Raw genomic sequence first — 20699 nt, 5'->3', positions numbered from 1 at the left:
TATAAACTGAAGGTGGTTTATACGAGATATTTATGTTTGAAACATGAAATGTACCGGCGTCGACTTTTCGTTTGGAGTCCACTGTGAGATGCGCCTACTTTGTTACCTTTCCTACATGTCGTAAATATTTTTATGGATCTCTGCGGAAATGTTATTTATTATTTTGCCGGTACACAATTGAGGACCGCGTTTTCAAAAGCTAGCACAGACAATTATTTATTGTCGACATTGAATGGAATGTCACTAGCCATATTACTCAATCTTCTACTACATAATATTATAGGTATTGAAAGGGAAAAATAACCATCTACTGATTTATTCTATTTGAATAAAGGTTAAAAGCTGGGCATTCATGATATATTGAGAGTGTTTTGTATCCAGCACATCGCTGCTCTAAAATAATGGATAAAATAAACGAAAAATAACTGTGACATGATGGGAATCGGAGCCGAACTAACTAATGTATTCTACCAAATTCCTTCGGTTATCGATATTTTATATTTCACTTAAATGAATATAGATGGACGCTGTTTTACAAATTCTTACAATATGTATGTTTAACTCACTGTATTGATATAGGTACTTGTTGTACCATGTATTTATTAAATATTTCTTATCTAAAATCTAAATGTTATGTTAGTCATAGTTCCTACTGTATTTGCAATTGCTGCTTTATACATTCCCGGGTCCTGCAGACGCATCCATCAGACATGACATGTTTTTTCTACGTGACACTCTCGCTGAGACGTTCACTGATACCATTTTTTGATACACGAGTGGTGCCGAACGCGCCCTACTTCACTCTCGCGCTCGGAGAATCTCGTCGAGAGTGTGATGCGGCATACACCTCCAAAATTATCTGAATTTGTTACCTTCCATTATAATTGAAGCTTACGAAATTAAGATTAATTTGATATTGTACACAAATTCAATTAAAGTCGATCTGCACTGCAGTTTTACGCTAATACCTGGATTAACTAAGTCACTATAATTGGCAAAAAACTCCATCCGGAGTTGCTTATTTAGATTGACTTAGTTAAATGGTTTCATTTCGGGGCAGTGCCTTTTTCCATAGATTTACTACCTGCTATTGGACCTTCATTATGTATCTAGCCGATATTGGCCTCCCAAAGATAAATGCATAACTTACGGACTTACGCTTATAAGTATGGTCCTGCATCGCGCTCAAAATTTTGTATATATCCTGCATAGATATGATCTCTGATCGATATTATTCGAACATGGTTATTGACGTAACCAGGTACGTCTAGTCGCTAAGTTGGGGAATTTTAATAACTTACAAATAATTAGCTTTTAAAAAAGCCACATTAAAATTAGTATAAGTATCGCTTGGGGTTTTATTTTAAACATTCATGCTAATTGCTGTGTAATTATTAGAATACGAGTCCAAGATTGTAAGGGCAATTAGGTTTTGTTTTGAAAATACGTTCCTGAATTTCAATAGGCGTATTCGCCTTGGAATGGTAAGTGCTCGCACTGAATACGATATGGTCCACTCGCCTCGGAACATTTTAGGGAATTTCAACTAGAGACGATATAGATTATATTATATTATCGTAATATCTACTACTTATATACGTCAAGCGTATTATGGTTAAATTGTAGCACGTATTTTTATTGTAACTTTACAATATGATTAAAGAATTATTGATTTAATTTATTTGGATTTCGTTCATTATTATTTGTTTAACACTACAACAGGCCTTGCGGCCGACAGTAGTATGGTGAAACTGTATTGTAGTAGTAGAGGTGAAACACAGGCCTTGAGAAAATCACATAAATGTATTATTACCTCATCGGATCGAACTTGGAGTCCCCGGATGAGAAACCAGTGCCTTACACACTGGACTACGTCTACAACTGTCTGTTTGTCTATTTATTTGAATAATAGATGTTTAAGTTTTATTATTATATCAGTTTTAATTTTATGATACACGTAAATACGAAGTTAAGTATAAGCGTCTAAACCAGTGATTCCACACAGATTTGTCACATTTTTAGTAATTGAGTAAAATGAAAATCTAGTTTTCACGTGGCCTATATACTTACAATAAAATGAATCTTTAGTTTGTTTGAATTTGATGAATATTCGGGTGATGGTTTTCTAAATAAACCAAAACCATTATAATAGAGACACAACATACAAAGGTACGAAAAGGTAATGGAAACAGCTATATAACAAAATACACCTAGAGATCGCTCGATTTAGTTTGGAGAGGTCTTCATCCAGGCTTATGAGGATTAGAGAATATGTTATAGACCAGGGTTTCCCAAACTTTTTCTGCAATGGAACACTTTGCAAACCCGGAAATTTTAACGGAACACTTAGCTTATTTTTTAGGTTGGGTAATTCCTACTAGTAAAAATATTTTTTTTTTTTTATTAAAACACATTATTTATTTAGTAATTATTTTTAAATATAAAACTATGCGCACCGTGTGAGAAAAGATGGACCTCCGCCTATACGTCATAAACATCAGTGGAGATTGATTATCACTCGCCTATCAATATGAAGTAGATTCTTTACTTATTTTAATTTTACTTATTTTACTTTTACTTGTAGACGATCTTTAAATGTGTTGCAGTGTATAAAACCATTCCAAATTGTCGCGGAACACCTACTCAGGTTCGGCGGAACATAGTTTGGGAAACCCTGTTATAGACAATGCTCATGATTTGATTTGATTTGATTTGATTTGATTTAAATGGTCTCCGAGATTTAAAAACACTATTTGAACGGTTCTTAAGCATTCTAATCATTCATTGTAAACGTTCAGCAGTATGGACGGTCCAAAATTATGTAGCTGGAACTCGGATAAACGTTATGAAAAAATACCTTTGATTCTAGCAGTATCAACTCATTGATAAGTAAAATTTAACTATTTGCCCATATCTTTTTATCTTTGTCATTCTTCGATAATCTATGTGGGTTACCACTGATATCGGAATCAAAAACAAACAAAAAACGGGCCAATTTATAATGCATTAGGAGTTGTTCTGTATGTCGTTACATTGTATCAGTCGTTATCAATCCATTACACTTGACAACTTTCTCCCATTATACCAGTCGCGCCAGATAGTCTGTAAAGTATATTAAATAACTCTGTAATCAATGCCATATAATGCTAGTTGTAGTACTATAATATTGATAAACTGTTAGGTAGTTTACATAGAAAAGCATTAATTTTATTTCACGAATGTTACACGTATACGTACCTGCCGCTATATTGGATCAAGCCGGTCAAGGGCGTGCGCATTGAAAGTACACATTAATTGTTACGAGTGATTGATTTCTTTTGAAAATTTGGTTAATATCAACATGTCACATTACAGTGAGGTTCAATAAACATTACAACCACCTTATTCCTGCGCACGAAAAGAAATCGCATCTGCGCATTCATGTACCGAAATATGACTATATTCTAAAACATTAGAGCGAGAGGTTTAAAAGAATACTATTTTATGTAACAAAAATACTTTATGCAGTCATCAAATGTTTAAAATAAATATAAAGGATAATAAGGCTTCAAAATTATATAAATAGACTAGCTGACCCGGCAAACGTTGTTCTGCCATATAAATTATTTCTAGTGAATATTTTGGTTGTTAAATAAAAAATAACAAATGTATCGTAAGTGTGTGGGGATGGGATCTATGACAGAAAGAGGAATAGAGCGCTGTAGACGATGACCGCCGATAAAAACAAAAAAACATCAACCATTCATTTTCTCAATTCAAAATGAGTAATGATGTTCATAATGAATGAATTACCTGTGACAGGATCTCGTTGCTTAATGTTTATGCAATATCCGTCTTGTCCCTTCCAGAAAATTAGCGGATATTGGAGAGCGTCCTATGAACGGTGTGTGTCAGCGATGGACTCCAGATTATTGTTTCTTCTTCGAATCACGATTTCTCGCGTCGATGTGCGGTCGCCAACCATGATTCCAGCAATGTCGTCAACAACAGTCGCATTGAATCGACGTACGTGCTCTCCAGCTGGTGTTTTATCAGGATTGATGACAATAGCGTGATTGTCACTTTGCAATTCGTGCATGTGTGCTTTGAAAAATTTCAATAATTCATTGTGCTCATTCAACAGGGCGTCCAGTTCGCCGACGATGTGCCTGGCATTAGGCGAATTGAGGCTATTGTAGCCGCAACGTGCATCCACATGATTGATGTCCTCACCGCCGCGCCCATGAAGTAGATTTGTAAAAATGTATGTGGTTCGTTTGGCATTGGCAGCAATGAGCCTACTTTGTGGTATACTTGGCCTTTGATTTTGAACGTAGAATGGAATTGTTGACCATTTGCCGCAGTATTGTGAACTATTTCTGTTGCTCCGGACGAAGTCATTTAGAAGCATGAATTGAATGTGCGAATGGACTTCAGGAACAGGTTTGAATCTGGAACCGTGCCGATGAGCAAGCTGTTCAATGGTTCTGGTGGTATCTCAATTTCTGGTAGTTGCACTTTTCCTGATGCGCAACACATCCCGGCTGACTCATGTTTGAATTTGAGCGCATGACAATGGGGACATTATTTGTCCATAGCACCAATCAACACTTTCGGATGAGCGGAATATTCAATATCTGGCTCGTAATCGAATGCGAGACTAAGGAACGAAGCGGATGTAAATGTTCGATGTACTTGTTGGCGTTGTCGGTCATTTGCTCTGCGTGTGTTAACTACGAACCGGCGCGCTTGGCTCCGTTCCAATTGTCGTTGTTGATTTCGTTCAGCTCGTGCCTCTTGTGATTGAGATGCACGCAATTGCGACATGCTTACACGCACGTTTTTATTATCTTGTTGGATTTGTTCGTCTGTTCTTTCTGCTCTACTATTTTGCATGTTTGTTGCTTTATTCGTTCGACGGCCCAAATGGCCCCCCTTGCGTCTTGCTGGCATTGTGCACTGTAATACACGCACATAAAAATAGATAAATAAAATAAATCGTACAAAATTTTGCACGCACTGCGTTGGTGTATGCCGAATGAATTGTCAAAATGACGCGACGCTTCTCTTGAATTCTTCTCGGACGTAGCGCCATCTGTCATTCAACAACATAAATAATTTCGTTGTTTGAAATACGAACGGCGGTTAAATTTGTTCATACAAAAATAATAAAATCGCGATTAAAAAATGGGAGGGTAAGGGTAGGAGGTGAAAATTTGGGGTTATAGGTATTTTTTTATGCCAAATAATAAAAAAAATACAAAAAAAATTGTCAAAAAAATAAAAGAAAATTTTTCTGGATAGAGATCCTTAATCACCTAGCGGTATGAAATATACTTGTTGACCTATTCTCATACCTAACAAATATACATAAAAAAATTCATAAAAATCGGTCGAGCCCTTTCGGAGGAGTTCGACCACAAACATCGTGACACGAGATTTTTATATATATAGAGATTATCTACAACGTTTAAGGAGTGTCCAGGATCATGGTTTGAAAATAATAAATTTTGACCTACGACGAGCATGTGGGCCGTTAAATTATTGTGGAATATATAAAGTGCAGCGTATAGGTAGTTCATGGGTACTTATGTAAGTCTATCACAGATCTCCACACCGAGAAAGTAACATATTATATTCACTTTTTTACGATGTTTGATAGTCAGCCATCCATTCAGTCATTTTTCAAGGGTTGGGAACAATTAGAAGAAATGAGGTTTATGGAAAACATTTCTATTATATAATATTGTACCAATAATACCGTGGAAACTACGAATCACGTGTCGCTTGATGATATATAATATACACGATATACTGTCCATACAATTTTTTTTTCGACCATGTCCGATCCTAATATGATCATATGGGCGGGCCTCCATAGGGTGGAGGTTTGTATCGACAGATTTTATTTTTACGAGAAATGGATGTCAGCCAGTGGTTGCACTTCCTCAACCTATTAGTTCCATACTCTGACTCCTACACAAATTGGAAAACAATATATTGTGTACTTGCCAGTGGCGAAGGGTGACTTTTGGAAAGAGGTAGGCTGTGGAGGCAGCACACTCGTCAGATATAGTTACGGGAGAATAAGAACATAATCCGATATTACCACTGATGAATATGACACAAAAATTAAGCAATGAGTTTGAATTATGTATGTTATTTTCTAAACATTGATAAACGTAACATATGCTCAAAATATATTTTCATCTTTGAAAAAATCCGTTGTGTATCTGTTCCATAACAATTTATAATTTAACGCGTAAGACATTTTAAAATACTTCTATATTTAAAACACAGATTTAGGTACAATATCAGATCTCAACTGACATAACTGACTGAATAAATGAAATTGCCTTAGTCTATGATGAACTTTTTTTTTTTTTTTTTTTTTTTTTCTAACACCAGTCAATATTTTTTATAAGTATGTGATCTAATCCCGTTGAAATTAATTTTTTAAATTATCATAAGTATTAATTATTTAAAAAAAAGATTGCAAGAGTTTGAAAATTTAGAATCTCAATAAATAAAATATTCAAAACATTAAAATTGTCTTTCTTTCATCATCAGTTTCAAAGGTCTACGCAACTTCTGGGTACACCGGTTAAAAAGTCAGACTATACGTATGTATGGACAATAGCTTGCAAATTTGTATGGGCGGTCGTAGACATCTTGAAATTATGAGAAAAAAACTTTATATAAAACGCACCCGAAAATCATCTCGAAATAATCGATATTTCAATGCTCGCTAGAGGCGCTGCTTTGACAATTATTTTTTATTTATTCTAAATTCTGACAATAGATTGGTTCCCGCACATTTTTTTATTTATTTTAATTTAAATACTTTCTATCTATTTTTCTTAGAAGGTAGGGTTTAAGTAATCGCTTACTATGGAGGCTTGGCCACTGGTACTTGCCAGGCCCAGGATTCGAACCTGGGACCCACGACGCTTCCATACAATATCTAATAGAAAAATGTTTATATACCTTTTCCAGGAAATAATCTCTAAAATCACCGTTATTGCATTGTAGCTTTAAATAATATGTAGATACATACAATATTAATTATTTTTTAAGTAACAATCAAATCATGGTGATTGACCAATACTACAATACGGATAGACTTAATTTTTCCGTAACTTTCATTTGTATTTTATCTATTTATTACAAAAGAATAAAATTTGCCCTTATATAATAAGCAATACTCAAATATTATGTTTGAACCTAGCTTACTCAAAAACAACCAGAATGGACTTGGTTCACTATGCTTGTGAACCACTCAAATGCACTTTATTTTTCACACACTTTGTACATAATATAATAAATAATATTATAAAAGCGTGTGTAATTTTGTACGATACAAATTTCTATATTATGAATATACGCGGAAAAACTATGTTAAATTAACTTTAGAGCGTTCTTTTTTTTCCAATCCGATTCCGATATATTTATACAGTCTAATGGATTCAAGCTCTGTAGGGGAGAGCAGGTAGGATTCGTACACTTTTTACTCTAAGCCGTATAAAAACAAAACTGTAAGATATTTTAAAATAACTTTAATGCTGCTATATATCCAATATATTTGGCTTTAATAATAGTGAAGTGTAGCTTAGATACAAATCAGCATGGCGAAGCTACGGTAACTTTTCTGAAAAATGGAAAACGTACGAAACTATCCCACACGTGGGGTAGCTTCGTACATAGTGTGGGGCACATTCGTACATAATGGGGAACCTTCGTACAGTCAAAGAAAATGTTATTTATTCAATGTAATATAATCATGTATTGAGATCAAAGCTAACACAAAATCAGCCTTCATGTAATAATAATTAACAGTTATTGTTTTTAAAGTGCTTATAACTACTTAGTCATAAAAACATAACACTTTAATTTATTTTTTGTTAATAAAGGAACAAATAAATCAACATTATAAAATTTACCATTAGAGTAATAGGTCTTAATCTTATGTATTTAATAGTTGTACTATCCAACATTATACATAGATAGGTCTTTTTCGAAGCTAAATATTATCCGGGCTGTTCTTGCTGTAAACGTGTAAACGCAGATTTTGATAGCGGGAAAACACATACCACATCTGATATGTAAACTGTTCCTTCATCTTTGGTAGTGGGAAAGCCAAATTTCCAGGTATGAGGCTTCTTCCTCAAAAATGAAACTTTGTATTCAACGGGACTATATTTTTTAAGCACTTGTCCAAGATAATATAAAACGGTCTTTGTTTTCTTGAACTCTACTATCACAAAGCGTTCTTCTTTGATGTTCTCTAACGTAACTAGAGTTTCATTCTCAGTATCCGATCCTTCAGACGTCTTTTCGATGGGAGAACAAGAACTTTCTCTTAAACTCATATTAGCCTCATCCTCACAATCAGTTTCATCCTGACTATCAGTCTTTACAGTTTTATTTTGCCTCTTTGGTTTAGTTGTCCCTGAAGTTTTCTTCTGTCTCTTTGTTTTGGTTCTTGTATCTGACAGTAAATGTAATGCTCGCTTCATCTCCTTAGCCATTTGTTTCCTCTCTTGCTCTTGCTTCTTCAACTTTTTTGCTTTTTCTATTTTTTTCAGGGGTATCTGTATATATTCTCGATTTTCCTGGTAGTTTTCCTTCGACTTTTTTAACGCATTTCTGTCCACTCTGGGATAGGGCCGGATAATTTCTGGAGTTATTAATCCTACAGTTGATGAAGATGCAGGCGCAGTTGTAGGTGATAGCAAGGAGGGTGATACTGGCGCTGAGCTCCATGGAAGATCTTGTTGAGTAATCTCTGTTTCTGCAGGTAGAGTTTCTGGCACATTGGCATCTTGGCCCGCTGTAGAAGTTGATTTTCCACCTTACGTGGATTCTAACGGCTGCATCTTGCATCTTCATCAACGTCTCCTCTTCTTGTCCCCTTTTTCACATATATTCGCGGCATGGTTCTGTAACAATAATATTTTTGGTGAACAATCTTTCTACTGCCACGCAGTTAGGAATAGGGAGCATTCGTACAGTACGAATCTACCCCACTCATAACTGCACGAAGGTACCCCAAACCGAGAAATCAACAAATTAATTGAAAATAAAAATAACCGCTATAGTTAGCCTAAAATAACTATTTACATATTAAACGAAGTTATCACTTCATAAACTATACTAAGTCACTTATAACATTCGTGAAAAACTTATAACAGTTAAGCGTGTTCAAAAGTGAATACAAAAAATGCGAAAACACGTATCGGCGTGCTCCGTCGAAGCTGTTGGCCGCACTGATGCCCTGCCCCGCGGTTACACTATGCGTATGAGCGGGAGTCACACACACAAACGCGAGCACGCCAATGAATTGGATAGTGAAGATATCGCCACTGTACGAATGCTCCCTGTGTACGAATCCTACCTGCTCTCCCCTACTATTCCATTTAAGTCGTTTTTTGCGACCCGTGTTTCGCCTTTCGGCATCTTCTCTTTACTCTAGCTTATGTAATAAATCAATACAATAAAGTAGGTAAAAACTCCATTACCTACCTATCAAGTCAAAGGTTACAAAAAATACAATAAACAAATTATGAATAGTTGAAGTGTCAGTAAAAAACCTAATTAGTAAAAATCCTATCTTATTAATAACAATACACTCGATAGCATATTATAATAAATCGTCAAAATACGATAGTATTAATATTATATTTATATATATTTACCCATTCCTTTTTAAAGTAGGAATACGTCGCCATAATAACATTAACATAACTACCTGAATGTATAGGACATAGGTATTACGTAAGTATAGGGGTAGGAGTTTTCATCCATTCCTCTCAATTTACATACTCGAAGTGCATTAGTATTAAACGAACCGAAACTACTAAAGTCATAGTCCTTGGGGAAAAACAAATACGTACTTACCGCATCAGACATGCGGCAAGGCAGTAAACCTCTCAGGTGGCGTAACTTCTACGTTCGGAATGTACATAATATTTCTGTTTTCTTTTCCTTTTTAAGGCAAGAGGACTCCGACATAATATGAGATGGGCTACTCAGACATATTTTACGATCCGTCCGCCGGCGGTGGTTCTACTTTTTGGAATTAAATTCGCCGCTCGCGCATACACCCCTCCTCCCCTTTTTAGCGGATTAAACATCGCGCTTTAATACCTGTCTGTTTTCCGTTTTCCCCGGGAATTTATTGTGTTGTTTTTTTTTTGTTATATCTGGATATTTTCCAGGAAGAATTCTCTCAACAAATGTAACTGCGTGATCAAGTATTTATGAAAGCTTAACCGTGTATTTAAATCAAAGCGTTGTATTACATTATATTAAATTATTGTTTTAATTCGTTATTCGACTATTTCACGATTATATTTGTTTGTTATTTGTTACTGTCTATCATGATGCCTACAGGTCCAGTCTCCGTCTTTCAGAAGTTTTTGTGGGCAATAATCATGCTTTAACTCATACAGTGCTGACGATAATTAACGTGTTATTTAAATATGGTACATAATTAAATATTAATTAACTGGTACGCAGTGAATGAGGTATCCTATTACCGTTAAATTTGTCCTTATGACGATTTGATCTAACACAAACGGATGATTGTCATATTGTAATAGGTACTACTTTATCTTCAACCGTTGTATTATTTGCTTACACAATATACCTACGTCATCTATTCTCTTTGGGACATAGCTGTGATAGCTTTTTTGGTAAAATAAATCTGAAAATATCTCCGCGCAAATCATCGATTGACACATTCTACGCCGTAGCGTCTACAGCCTACGTCGCACTACGGAAATGCTACGGCTTTTTAAAATACTGATACGGGTGTATACTTTTAAACCATTTATTAGTTATCGACTGTTGCTATATATTTTTAAAATATGCTTACCAATTCTTGTATAATTTCTGACGTTAGTTCCTTTTTACAACGTTTTTCTTAGGTCGCATTCTTATTTGTCCGGTGGTTGTTTGTCCGGTACAAATCTTGCAATCGATTTTAACTAATTTCCCGACTAGCTAGACATTTGAAACTTTTAGAATATATCAGAACACGATGCCAATGCATTTTTTTAATACTTTTAGCCATCTTTAAGTAGAATTTAAATCATTTTTAGTTAATTCTGTTTTGTATGAAAAGTTATTTCGATACCATTATTGGTTGCTAGCGGGCCCTAGCAACTAAATTATTAAATAATATATACGTATGTTACTATGGAAATCAATATGAAATTACATTTCATTATTCAGTATTTCTATCAAGTACATTTTTTTTGATCGTTTATGCTAGTCAAGTCAAGTTTATATGATTCAACAGAAAATTTACAAACGTTGTATATAAAATGTTCTTTTTATCTTGTAATTATTATTTATTGATTGCTTAGGACTTGCGATGACCTGTGTGATAATTGATACTAAATCAAGTATTATTTAAGTTAACATAACGTCTTACGTCATTCGACCATTATAATGTATTAAAGTGTAATCCATATTTATTTAAATACGGTAACTGATAGCGTTGTAGGTATGTAATACTCATATTATGTGTAACAAGAACACAATCACTAAGTACGAGTACAAGTAGGTACACAGTGATGAGTTGCGTGCATAGCATGCACTTAAGTCCTTCCAGTTACATCATTATGGTATACCCATGTGACAGCTGTGAAGAACGGCATGAAATTGACGAGAAAATATAATCGACATAATGGCGTGTAATATTTTTAATATTGAAACATCTTTAGTTTAATGGTTTATTATAAATTGGATCGATTTTTTAATAGCTCATGTACTTAATTAAAACTTTATAAATGCACGTAATTCCGAATTTAAGAAAAATACCGATGTATGTGTAATATTTTCTATTTCTACTCTCTAATGTTCCTGATATGACTTTTTTTTTAGTTTTTAGTAACTAAAAAATTAGAAAGTTTAAGTATCCAAGCTTTGATCAATATTTTCACATTATTCGATTATCTCAGAATAAGTTAAGAGCTAATGAGTTCGTCTATCCAGCGGGGCGGGGCGTCTCTGTTGTCATTGGGGCCTGTTGTATGACAGTATTCGTTCAGCGGTTGTCCACTCATATCCAGAATCCAGCCCATTGCTACTTCGGCTGTTTGGCAACATCTATCACATCGCGTCCTGTTGTCTGCCTCTTTGTCCATTGGTTTATTTTGTGGTCTTTTTAGTTGTGTCGTGTCCAACATGCACCTTTTCATCCCACGAACCATCCAGCGAAATCTGCGCTTAATTGTTTGGTTTCTCTGTCATTCAAGGTCGCATACGTGAGCACTGGCAGTACACATCAGTTGAATATTTAAGGGTTAACTATTACGTAACTTAATGATACTCTTTAGGTGCTCTAATGTATGTATTACAATGGTAAAGTTGCATGGTATGGTAGTTGTCGTCATTATAGGTAACGGCTTATCTTTACTCATTGAATAAGTGTGTTGAATAATTAATATAATATAAAGGTTATAGTATTTATATTCATTTCTGATTTTTTGAGTTTTGAGTTGGCAGAAAATGATACTAACGAAATTTTGTGAAATGTTCCTGCGTGGGTTGTTTTAATGAAAACTTCTACCAGTCACCATTATTAGATTATCTAATTAATTCCATGCATATACTTTTTGACGCGTCGTTTCTTGTCACTAATAGAAAGTTTTCTTTGTCCAACAGCCACTAAGGACGAGCCTGAAAGCGACCACCACAATTCACACAATCGACACTTCCACGCTGCATCACATCGATGTGATGGAAAGCTCCCATATAATGGCTATTCCGAGGAGTTCCTCGACAGGCTGGAACCAAATGGAAACATTCCTGCTGACAAGGACCACAGATACGGTAAGTCGAGTTACTTATCTCAAATTTTCAATGTATTATATTTATTGTTATTTTTAGCAAAAACTGCAATACTGCTAAGTGCTAATAGATTAAATACGGAAATAATCTAAATTCTCATCGTAATATTGGTGGCATAACAACCAAACCTATCTAATTTTAAAGCCAATGAATTAAGATATTTGAAAATGAAATGCCGCTTTGACTTTCATAAACCTTCTTTATCTTCTTCCTGGCGCTACAACCCTATGTGGGTCGTGGCTTCCTCCAGTCTCAATCCAAAGCCGCTTATCCATAATCTTAGACTCCGACTTTTAGGTCAACCAAGTCTTCGCTTGTCTTGCTGCTTGCCGCATGTCAGTTTTACAGTCAGCCCACCCCATCTACATTATCCTGCTATCTAAACTCGCGCTCAATTGACGACCACTGGACGTTACCACTAATAGTTATAAGCCACAAATTTGGTGCTTAATGTATGGCCGATTTGGATATAGGTATATCATGCGGGGCAATATGCTCAGATGAAGAATTGACGAAGGTACATATAATTGACGGTGTAGGTGACCGCATGCTGCGTCTACGGACTAACGGGCGTTTTGATGGACGATGTGTGGGCTCTTGTATGTATACTGCTTTTTATTATATCTCCATCTCTGACTGTGTCATTGGGGGAGTACGAAGATACCACGCAGCACGCTCCTCCCGAATGAGTGCATCACTCTTTAATCAACCTAGCCTAATAGTGCTTTTAAAAAAAAATAATAGTTAATTATTAATCTGTACACATTGATCCAATTCCCACACCCCTTTCATTAAAGATTCAGCATATCAAATCGTCAGTCCTATCCACTGGTTCGAAAACTAATGGTGAATTGGAATTAAGTTTTCGGGTTAATTATTCACAATTCACTCACCTATTTTGACGGTACAGTGCGGTTTATAAATACCTACGTGTTTCAACCTTTCAGCAACGAGCGGCATGACGCGCGATCCGACTAATACACTCTGTGGGTTCAGTGGCGTAGAGTATAAATACGCTTTCGTCATTATCTTTTTTTATTTAACGATATCGGAAATAGATTGACCCTTAGGCAACGCTACGTTAATTGTAGAACATGTGTAATATATAATTCATTATATAAGAAAAAAACTAGTGTAAACTGAATACACGAAATATAATAGGCACTAAGTAGGTACTGAAAAGCTGAATCCGACATAGGGGTTTTAATGAATAATTATTCGTTTATTTTTCATAAGAGCACTATTTTATTAGCTTCTCAATAGATTAACACACAGTCTTAATGTTATTAGAAGAAAAAAAAATACAATTTATAATTAAAAATTGTAAGAAAAACACGTTTGAACAACGATATTTTAAAAAAGCATACGTCGCAATACTTATTTATTAAAAAAGGACTAAGTGCCACGTATTATATCGAACGGAGAACTCAAAAAGTCTCATGACACATGTCAACCAAACGGCAAGTGCCTATTTAAAAAATGATTATGCTGCCTCTTACATCCAAAGTCATCTTTGAATACCCATGGAAGCTCTCATATATTTTTTGTCACTTCGGTATGTATTTGGGATATTGGCGATGGCACATAGAAAAATTTCTGCTTACTCACTCTTTTTTCGATTTTTGGGCATATAGTGCCTATTTTATTTCGCGTATTCGATTATTTATCTATTTTTTTCTTTTATGCCTAGTTTAGTAGTTAATTATATTTACATCATATACATATAAGCTGTAATGATTGTAGCACCCTATCCTCCTTTGCTATCGGTAAGCGATAAGTCAAATAGTTACCAAATGCTGGCAATTTTCAATATTCTAGAAATGTGATGTCAGTTAGTGTGAAATGATAATACTGATAAATCGACCTTCTGACTCATACAATTTATTTTTGTAGTAAAATATTTTTGCCACGGGTGTAAGTTCTTTTAATGTACCTACATCAAAATGAGACAGCTCACTGCTGTCTCCCTGTCACACTAACAGTATGCATGAGTCGAAGGAGTGGCTTTCGTCCGCATCGCGCATTGCGGGCCAATGAACTACCAATTGTGTGTTACAGTTCGAATGAGGTGGAATACGATTGACGCAGTATTAGGTAGATAGTATAATAATTAATTACAATCGACGACTTACGTACTTATCATAAACCAATAATTGTATTATTTAATTGTTGGCAAATACTTCATAATAGAATTTAACTTTCAATTCTTGACATTTGTATTAGTATATTTACCCACTACAATTATTGATACTCTCCCAATTATTTTTGTTGTACCATCGACAAGTCGTGATACTTTATTTACCATGTAGTTTTCGAGATATACCACCAACTGGCCACGACATCGAGTATTTACATAACGAATTTAAAAAATGGCGTGATCGAATTCGTAAATTTCACTACCACTGTACGTGTTCTATTTTATATCCCATATCTCGTATCCGAGTGAAACAGTCCGGTTCGGTGATCAAGTCAACTCATCAATGCAACACTACGTTTTCATGCTAAAAATGGATCCCAAAATAGATTACAGAAAGCTTTGAATACCTTCTAGAGCTTTGGAAATAAACGACAGATTCCATTCTCGTAAAATTGTTGGAAAGTCAATAAAAATGTCTTATTTATTATAACAGCATCATATTAAGGGTATAACTTCTGTAAACAGTATTCTAAAATGTTTTTTATTATTCCTTGTTTACAAAAAACATTTTAGAATCCTTTTTTCAGCTTATAAAAAAGAAATTCAATAATTTTGTTGACATGCTAACATTTTTCTAAAATGAAAACTGCCATTTTTTGTTTCAAAAGCTCTCCATTATTTTTCCTGTTATCGGATATCGTTTTGTTGATTTGTTTATAGTTTCTTGTCCGACAGATCTGTCAAATATCGTATACTAGAAAATTTAAAATTTTTCTCATTTTTGTGGTTCGACGATGCAATTTGAATACTTGATATATACCATATTGCTAATTCGAAACTAAAGCACTTTTGTAGTTACGACGCGCGCTAATAATTTCTCCACTCTACTTCTCTGGCCAGCGTTGAGATTGTGCAGCCTACCACCCCCGGGAAATAAAGTAATTCAAGATGTAAGCAAGCAAACTTGGTGCAGACGTCTTAGCCATGCAAATTATTTCAGGGCTGAGGTACTCCGTAAGGAATGGCTTCAGCGAACTTTCGCATTTAATATAGTAAATGAATTGAGATTATACGCTGTAAGTGGACGTGACGTATTCGTGTGTAACCTTTTTATACTAATAATAATACTAGATTTTTTTCTTATCATGGATTGTATGAAATTTCCTTTCGTAAATTTACAAAGATTATTTACTTTGCGTCATATTATTTTACTTCCTCTTCTGAGTTACAATTGGAGGGCGCAATGAATTTTTAGATTGTCACCTTTTTCACGAAACCGAAATATTAAATATTCATTAGCTCTTTTTTAATAAAAGCTAAGTAATTTGAGTGATACACAGTTTGAATAATGTAATATTATTCTTCGTTGAATATACATAATTTGAAATAATGTCAGAAACATAATGCTTTATACCTATAATGTGTAAAGATTCACGATATTGAAAGCTATTGATGCATTTCTGGATAGATATACGTTTCTTTGTTTGCATGTCGACATTATAAATCAAACGTAATGGCCATTATAGTATTGTTCTGGATTTTATTTATGTCTATCACCGCCTAGCGCCCTTTTATCACAACTATCGGAGGAAAATAAAGGGTTGCCAGACATATTTTACAAACCATACGTGCTTGTGTTGAGAAAATCTTATACCGCGCTGATGTTTCCAGAAAATATATATTTAATTTAAATTTAGTATAATTTATACATCAATTATTTATAAAACACACCAGTTTAATTTATTCATCTTTTTTTTTACAATAATGATGTGTTCAAATCAGAAAACCCCTTGAAATATAATATGAACTCTAAGGTTGAATTATAATAATTCTGGGAATCTTCTTTTTTGTTCGCTGTCTCGAAAAAAAACGTGTATCTTCCCATCATAAGTAGGGTGCGGTGCTTACGTTGGAAACAGCATTAAATTCAGAATTTTATTTAAAATACTTAATATTTCTAGTTATATTAACATTAATTATCTGCTGCCCACCCATACCAACCTTATCTGCCACATATTTTCACCGATAATAATCAATACATCGATACACCTGTTTTCAGACCGGCACTGTATAAATATAGTACATTTATCTAAACTAAACTGAGCAACATATACAATACATTGCCTTTTCAATAGTCTGGTAATATCTATTACATTTGTGTAGGTATATCCATTAATCATTTCCCAACGTGTACATTTCGAATTGAAGAATATTTTCTTTTCAAGAATGCGGTAGGGATTGAGTTATTGATTTATCGAGAATTCTCGAGAAATATCTTCTTACAGGACATACTTCATCCTTCAGGATTATTTTCCTGTCCACAATTTATTTTACCGGCATATTTAAGAAATTACGTTTGTTTCAAATTACCTTTTTAAACTATTCCGACCCAAGTTTTAGCCGCCAAGTATTTTTTTAACAATTTCTCGAAATATTGATGATTTCTCGAGAAATAAAAATCTTACAATTTCTCGAGAAATCTCGATCACTCATAGCAATATTAATATTTGGTCCCTTTCGGATTGAGGAACACCGAAGGGGGATGCATTCGGGCATGAATATTTTTTTCTTCCGTAAATGCGTTCTACCAGTAGTCATATATGTGCGCAAAACATGTTACCATAAAGTACTACTACAAGAATATATTTACTAGATACTAGCTGGTGTATGCATATAACAGCAAACTGCATTCAAGCTATTTAATGCAAATTTGCATGCATAAATGAATAGTGACGTCACGTTAATGACGTAATACGCGTCATGCCGTGACTAATGTTACCAACCTTTAAATTTTGATTCCCCGATAATTAATTTAAAATTTTGAAATTGTGAATAGGTGTAAAAATGTGCAAACGGTACCATATAAGTTTAATAATTATAAATGAATAATTATCATGAACTTTTAATAATTTATTTGTTATAATATCATATTTATTTTATACTTCAATGTACAAAAGGATAAAAAGATATACCAGTGAACATTTCCATAATATGGCAATGCAGCTTCGCGGGCTCATTGACAATATTGACATTTCCATCGATCCTCGATATCTGTATACATCTTTACAATTTTAGCATTTTTACCATCATGTATCTATCTCTAGTCCAACGACGACGGGCAGTTAACTTCAATCAAGACGAACTAAACCTACTAAACGCTTGTTGTGATGAACTCATTTTAGACATATATTAAAGTGACACTGATAGATCGCACAGATCGCCGCCATTTTAAGTTTGGTGTGCATTCCTGTACGCATCTTCGTGACGTATGCATTTTTTATAGTTTTCTTATTCGGCCGATAAACCACTAACTGCGTTGAGCGCGGTTCGAAACTGTATGAATACGGCTGTAGAATTTTACAATGCTTACTTGTTAAGGGGGGACATGCTCGTCGAAGGTCAAAATTGAGTTTTTATTGTATTTTCAAACCATGATCCTGGACACTCCTTAAACGTTGTAGATAATCTATTTATATAATTTTGAAGCCTTATTATCCTTTATAGTTATTTTAAACATTTGATGACTGCATGAAGTATTTTTGTTACATAAAATAGTATTCTTTTAAACCTCTCGCTCTAATGTTTTAGAATATAGTCATATTTCGGTACAAAACTGTGCAGTGGTGTTAAGATTTTTTACATTTATTAATTTTTAAACGCATTTATAAAACCATTAGTATAATTTATTACGAGATAATTTTTGTAAAACATTCACGATAAAAAATTATTTTGATAATCTCTGTGATCCCAAATTTGACAAGAATTAGGCATTTTATTATTCAAAAAATCGGCAAGATTAACACATTTGAAGATGATTCTAAAGATATTTATTATAAGCTATGTCTTTGACCATTCAAGTGTGATAAAAATCTTATGAATAATGATTGCTTTATAAGAATTATTGACCTAAGAATAAGGTAGTGTTTTTTTGAAATACGCCACTTCTTTTGTCATTCCCTAGTGGTTAAGCTACAACATACGGCCGTAGCCATAAAACGACAAACTATAATTAAAGTAAGGAGTAAAATTATGTTAACGCGCGTGTTTGAACATGTACCTAACCGAATTTTTTTTTATTTTTTTTAAACGGTACATGTTCAAACACGCGCGTCAATATCATTTTACTCCCTACTTCAATTATAGTTTGTCAATTTATGGCTACGGCCGTATGTTGTAGCTTAACCACTAGGGAATGACAAAAGAAATGGCGTATTTCAAAAAAACACTACCTTATTCTTAGGTCAATAATTATTATAAAGCAATCATTATTCATAAGATGTTTATCACACTTGAATGGTCAAAGACATAGCTTATAATAAATATCTTTAGAATCATCTTTAAATGTGTTAATCTTGCCGATTTTTTGAATAATAAAATGCCTAATTCTTGTCAAATTTGGGATCACAGAGATTATCAATATAATTTTTTATCGTGAATATTTTACAAAAATTATCTCGTAATAAATTATGCTAATGGTTTTATAAATGCGTTTAAAAATTAATAAATGTAAAAAATCTTAACACCACTGCACAGTTATGTACCGAAATATGACTATATTCTAAAACATTAGAGCGAGAGGTTTAAAAGAATACTATTTTATGTAACAAAAATACTTCATGCAGTCATCAAATGTTTAAAATAACTATAAAGGATAATAAGGCTTCAAAATTATATAAATAGATCATCTACAACGTTTAAGGAGTGTCCAGGATCATGGTTTGAATATACAATAAAAACTCAATTTTGACCTTCGACGAGCATGTCCCCCCTTAATCGATCGTGATTTTTCATTTAAAAGTACTAAACAAATATGCAATATTGACCACGCCATCACGAATGACAATAAACAAAGTTAATTCAACAATAGATTTTATTATGAATGTGTTGTACAATTAATTATTAAGTACACTATGTTCTATTGACGCGATTCTATACGTATTGCATGCCTAAATTTAATGAAGGATTTCCATCAAATATTCCATTCCCAATTTCGCTGACGTCAGTAAATGGTTTTGTATTTTTGCGGTATAATCACATACATTGCATATTTAACAGTGCTTTGTTTGATAATATTGATCCCTGGTTTCAAATGCCACGGTGTTATGCTCAAATATTCATGGTAAAGATACAAACACTCACCCTTACGAATTTTCATCCGAAAGACCTACGTACCTGCTCGGTTGGAGTGCAGGTGTTTGACCTCTTTGCAATTTAAAGGTTACGAGGTAGATCGAACGATCTTTTGCGCGCTCCCTTACGTGGTAAAGATTGCTTCACCCATGATTCCAGTCACTTTCATGCAATATGCCTACTACTTTCAGATTTACTTTATTGCTCATTACTGAGAGTTACCTTACCATTACCTACTTCAAATACTTTTATCTTTAGTTTCCTTATTGGATTATTCAATTTTGAGTTTGACTTCTGGGTAATTAATATCCATTTAATACTTCTGGCTTACATAAATATCTTTTGACGGCAAAACGTTGTCAGTCTGACGGCGTATCCCATGTGTAATGGTCTCCACCAATGACATATTGTCTCCACGGACTAAAGCGAAACTTTCGCACCGTCACAGCTGACGGAAACTTCGCACAGCGAATTTTACATGTAACATCACACAGCAACCGGCGCGTCAGTTTCGTTGACGAATTTATTGGTTATTAAACGACAGTTCGTACATTAACGCTTTCGCTGCTGAATAGATAATGAGATTTTAATTGCC

At 34.2% G+C, this 20699-nt stretch overlaps 1 protein-coding gene across 7 annotated transcripts in view; it reads left to right on the top strand.

Moving 5' to 3' along the window:
* Positions 1-20699, top strand: part of Eip63E (cyclin dependent kinase Eip63E) — a 573562-nt gene that overhangs the window by 232808 nt on the left and 320055 nt on the right. For all 7 annotated transcript variants that reach the window (XM_085960003.1, XM_085960000.1, XM_085960006.1 and 4 more), the window contains one exon: positions 12652-12819. In XM_085960003.1, the coding sequence (XP_085816129.1) occupies positions 12652-12819 (168 nt within the window). The remainder of the gene's footprint in view (positions 1-12651; positions 12820-20699) is intronic.

Source organism: Rhyacophila brunnea, unplaced genomic scaffold, assembly GCF_057557595.1.
Source record: "Rhyacophila brunnea isolate RB1 unplaced genomic scaffold, BYU_Rbru_1.0 scaffold_9, whole genome shotgun sequence".
NCBI lineage: Eukaryota > Metazoa > Arthropoda > Insecta > Trichoptera > Rhyacophilidae > Rhyacophila > Rhyacophila brunnea.
This window is presented reverse-complemented; position numbering and strand designations above follow the sequence as displayed.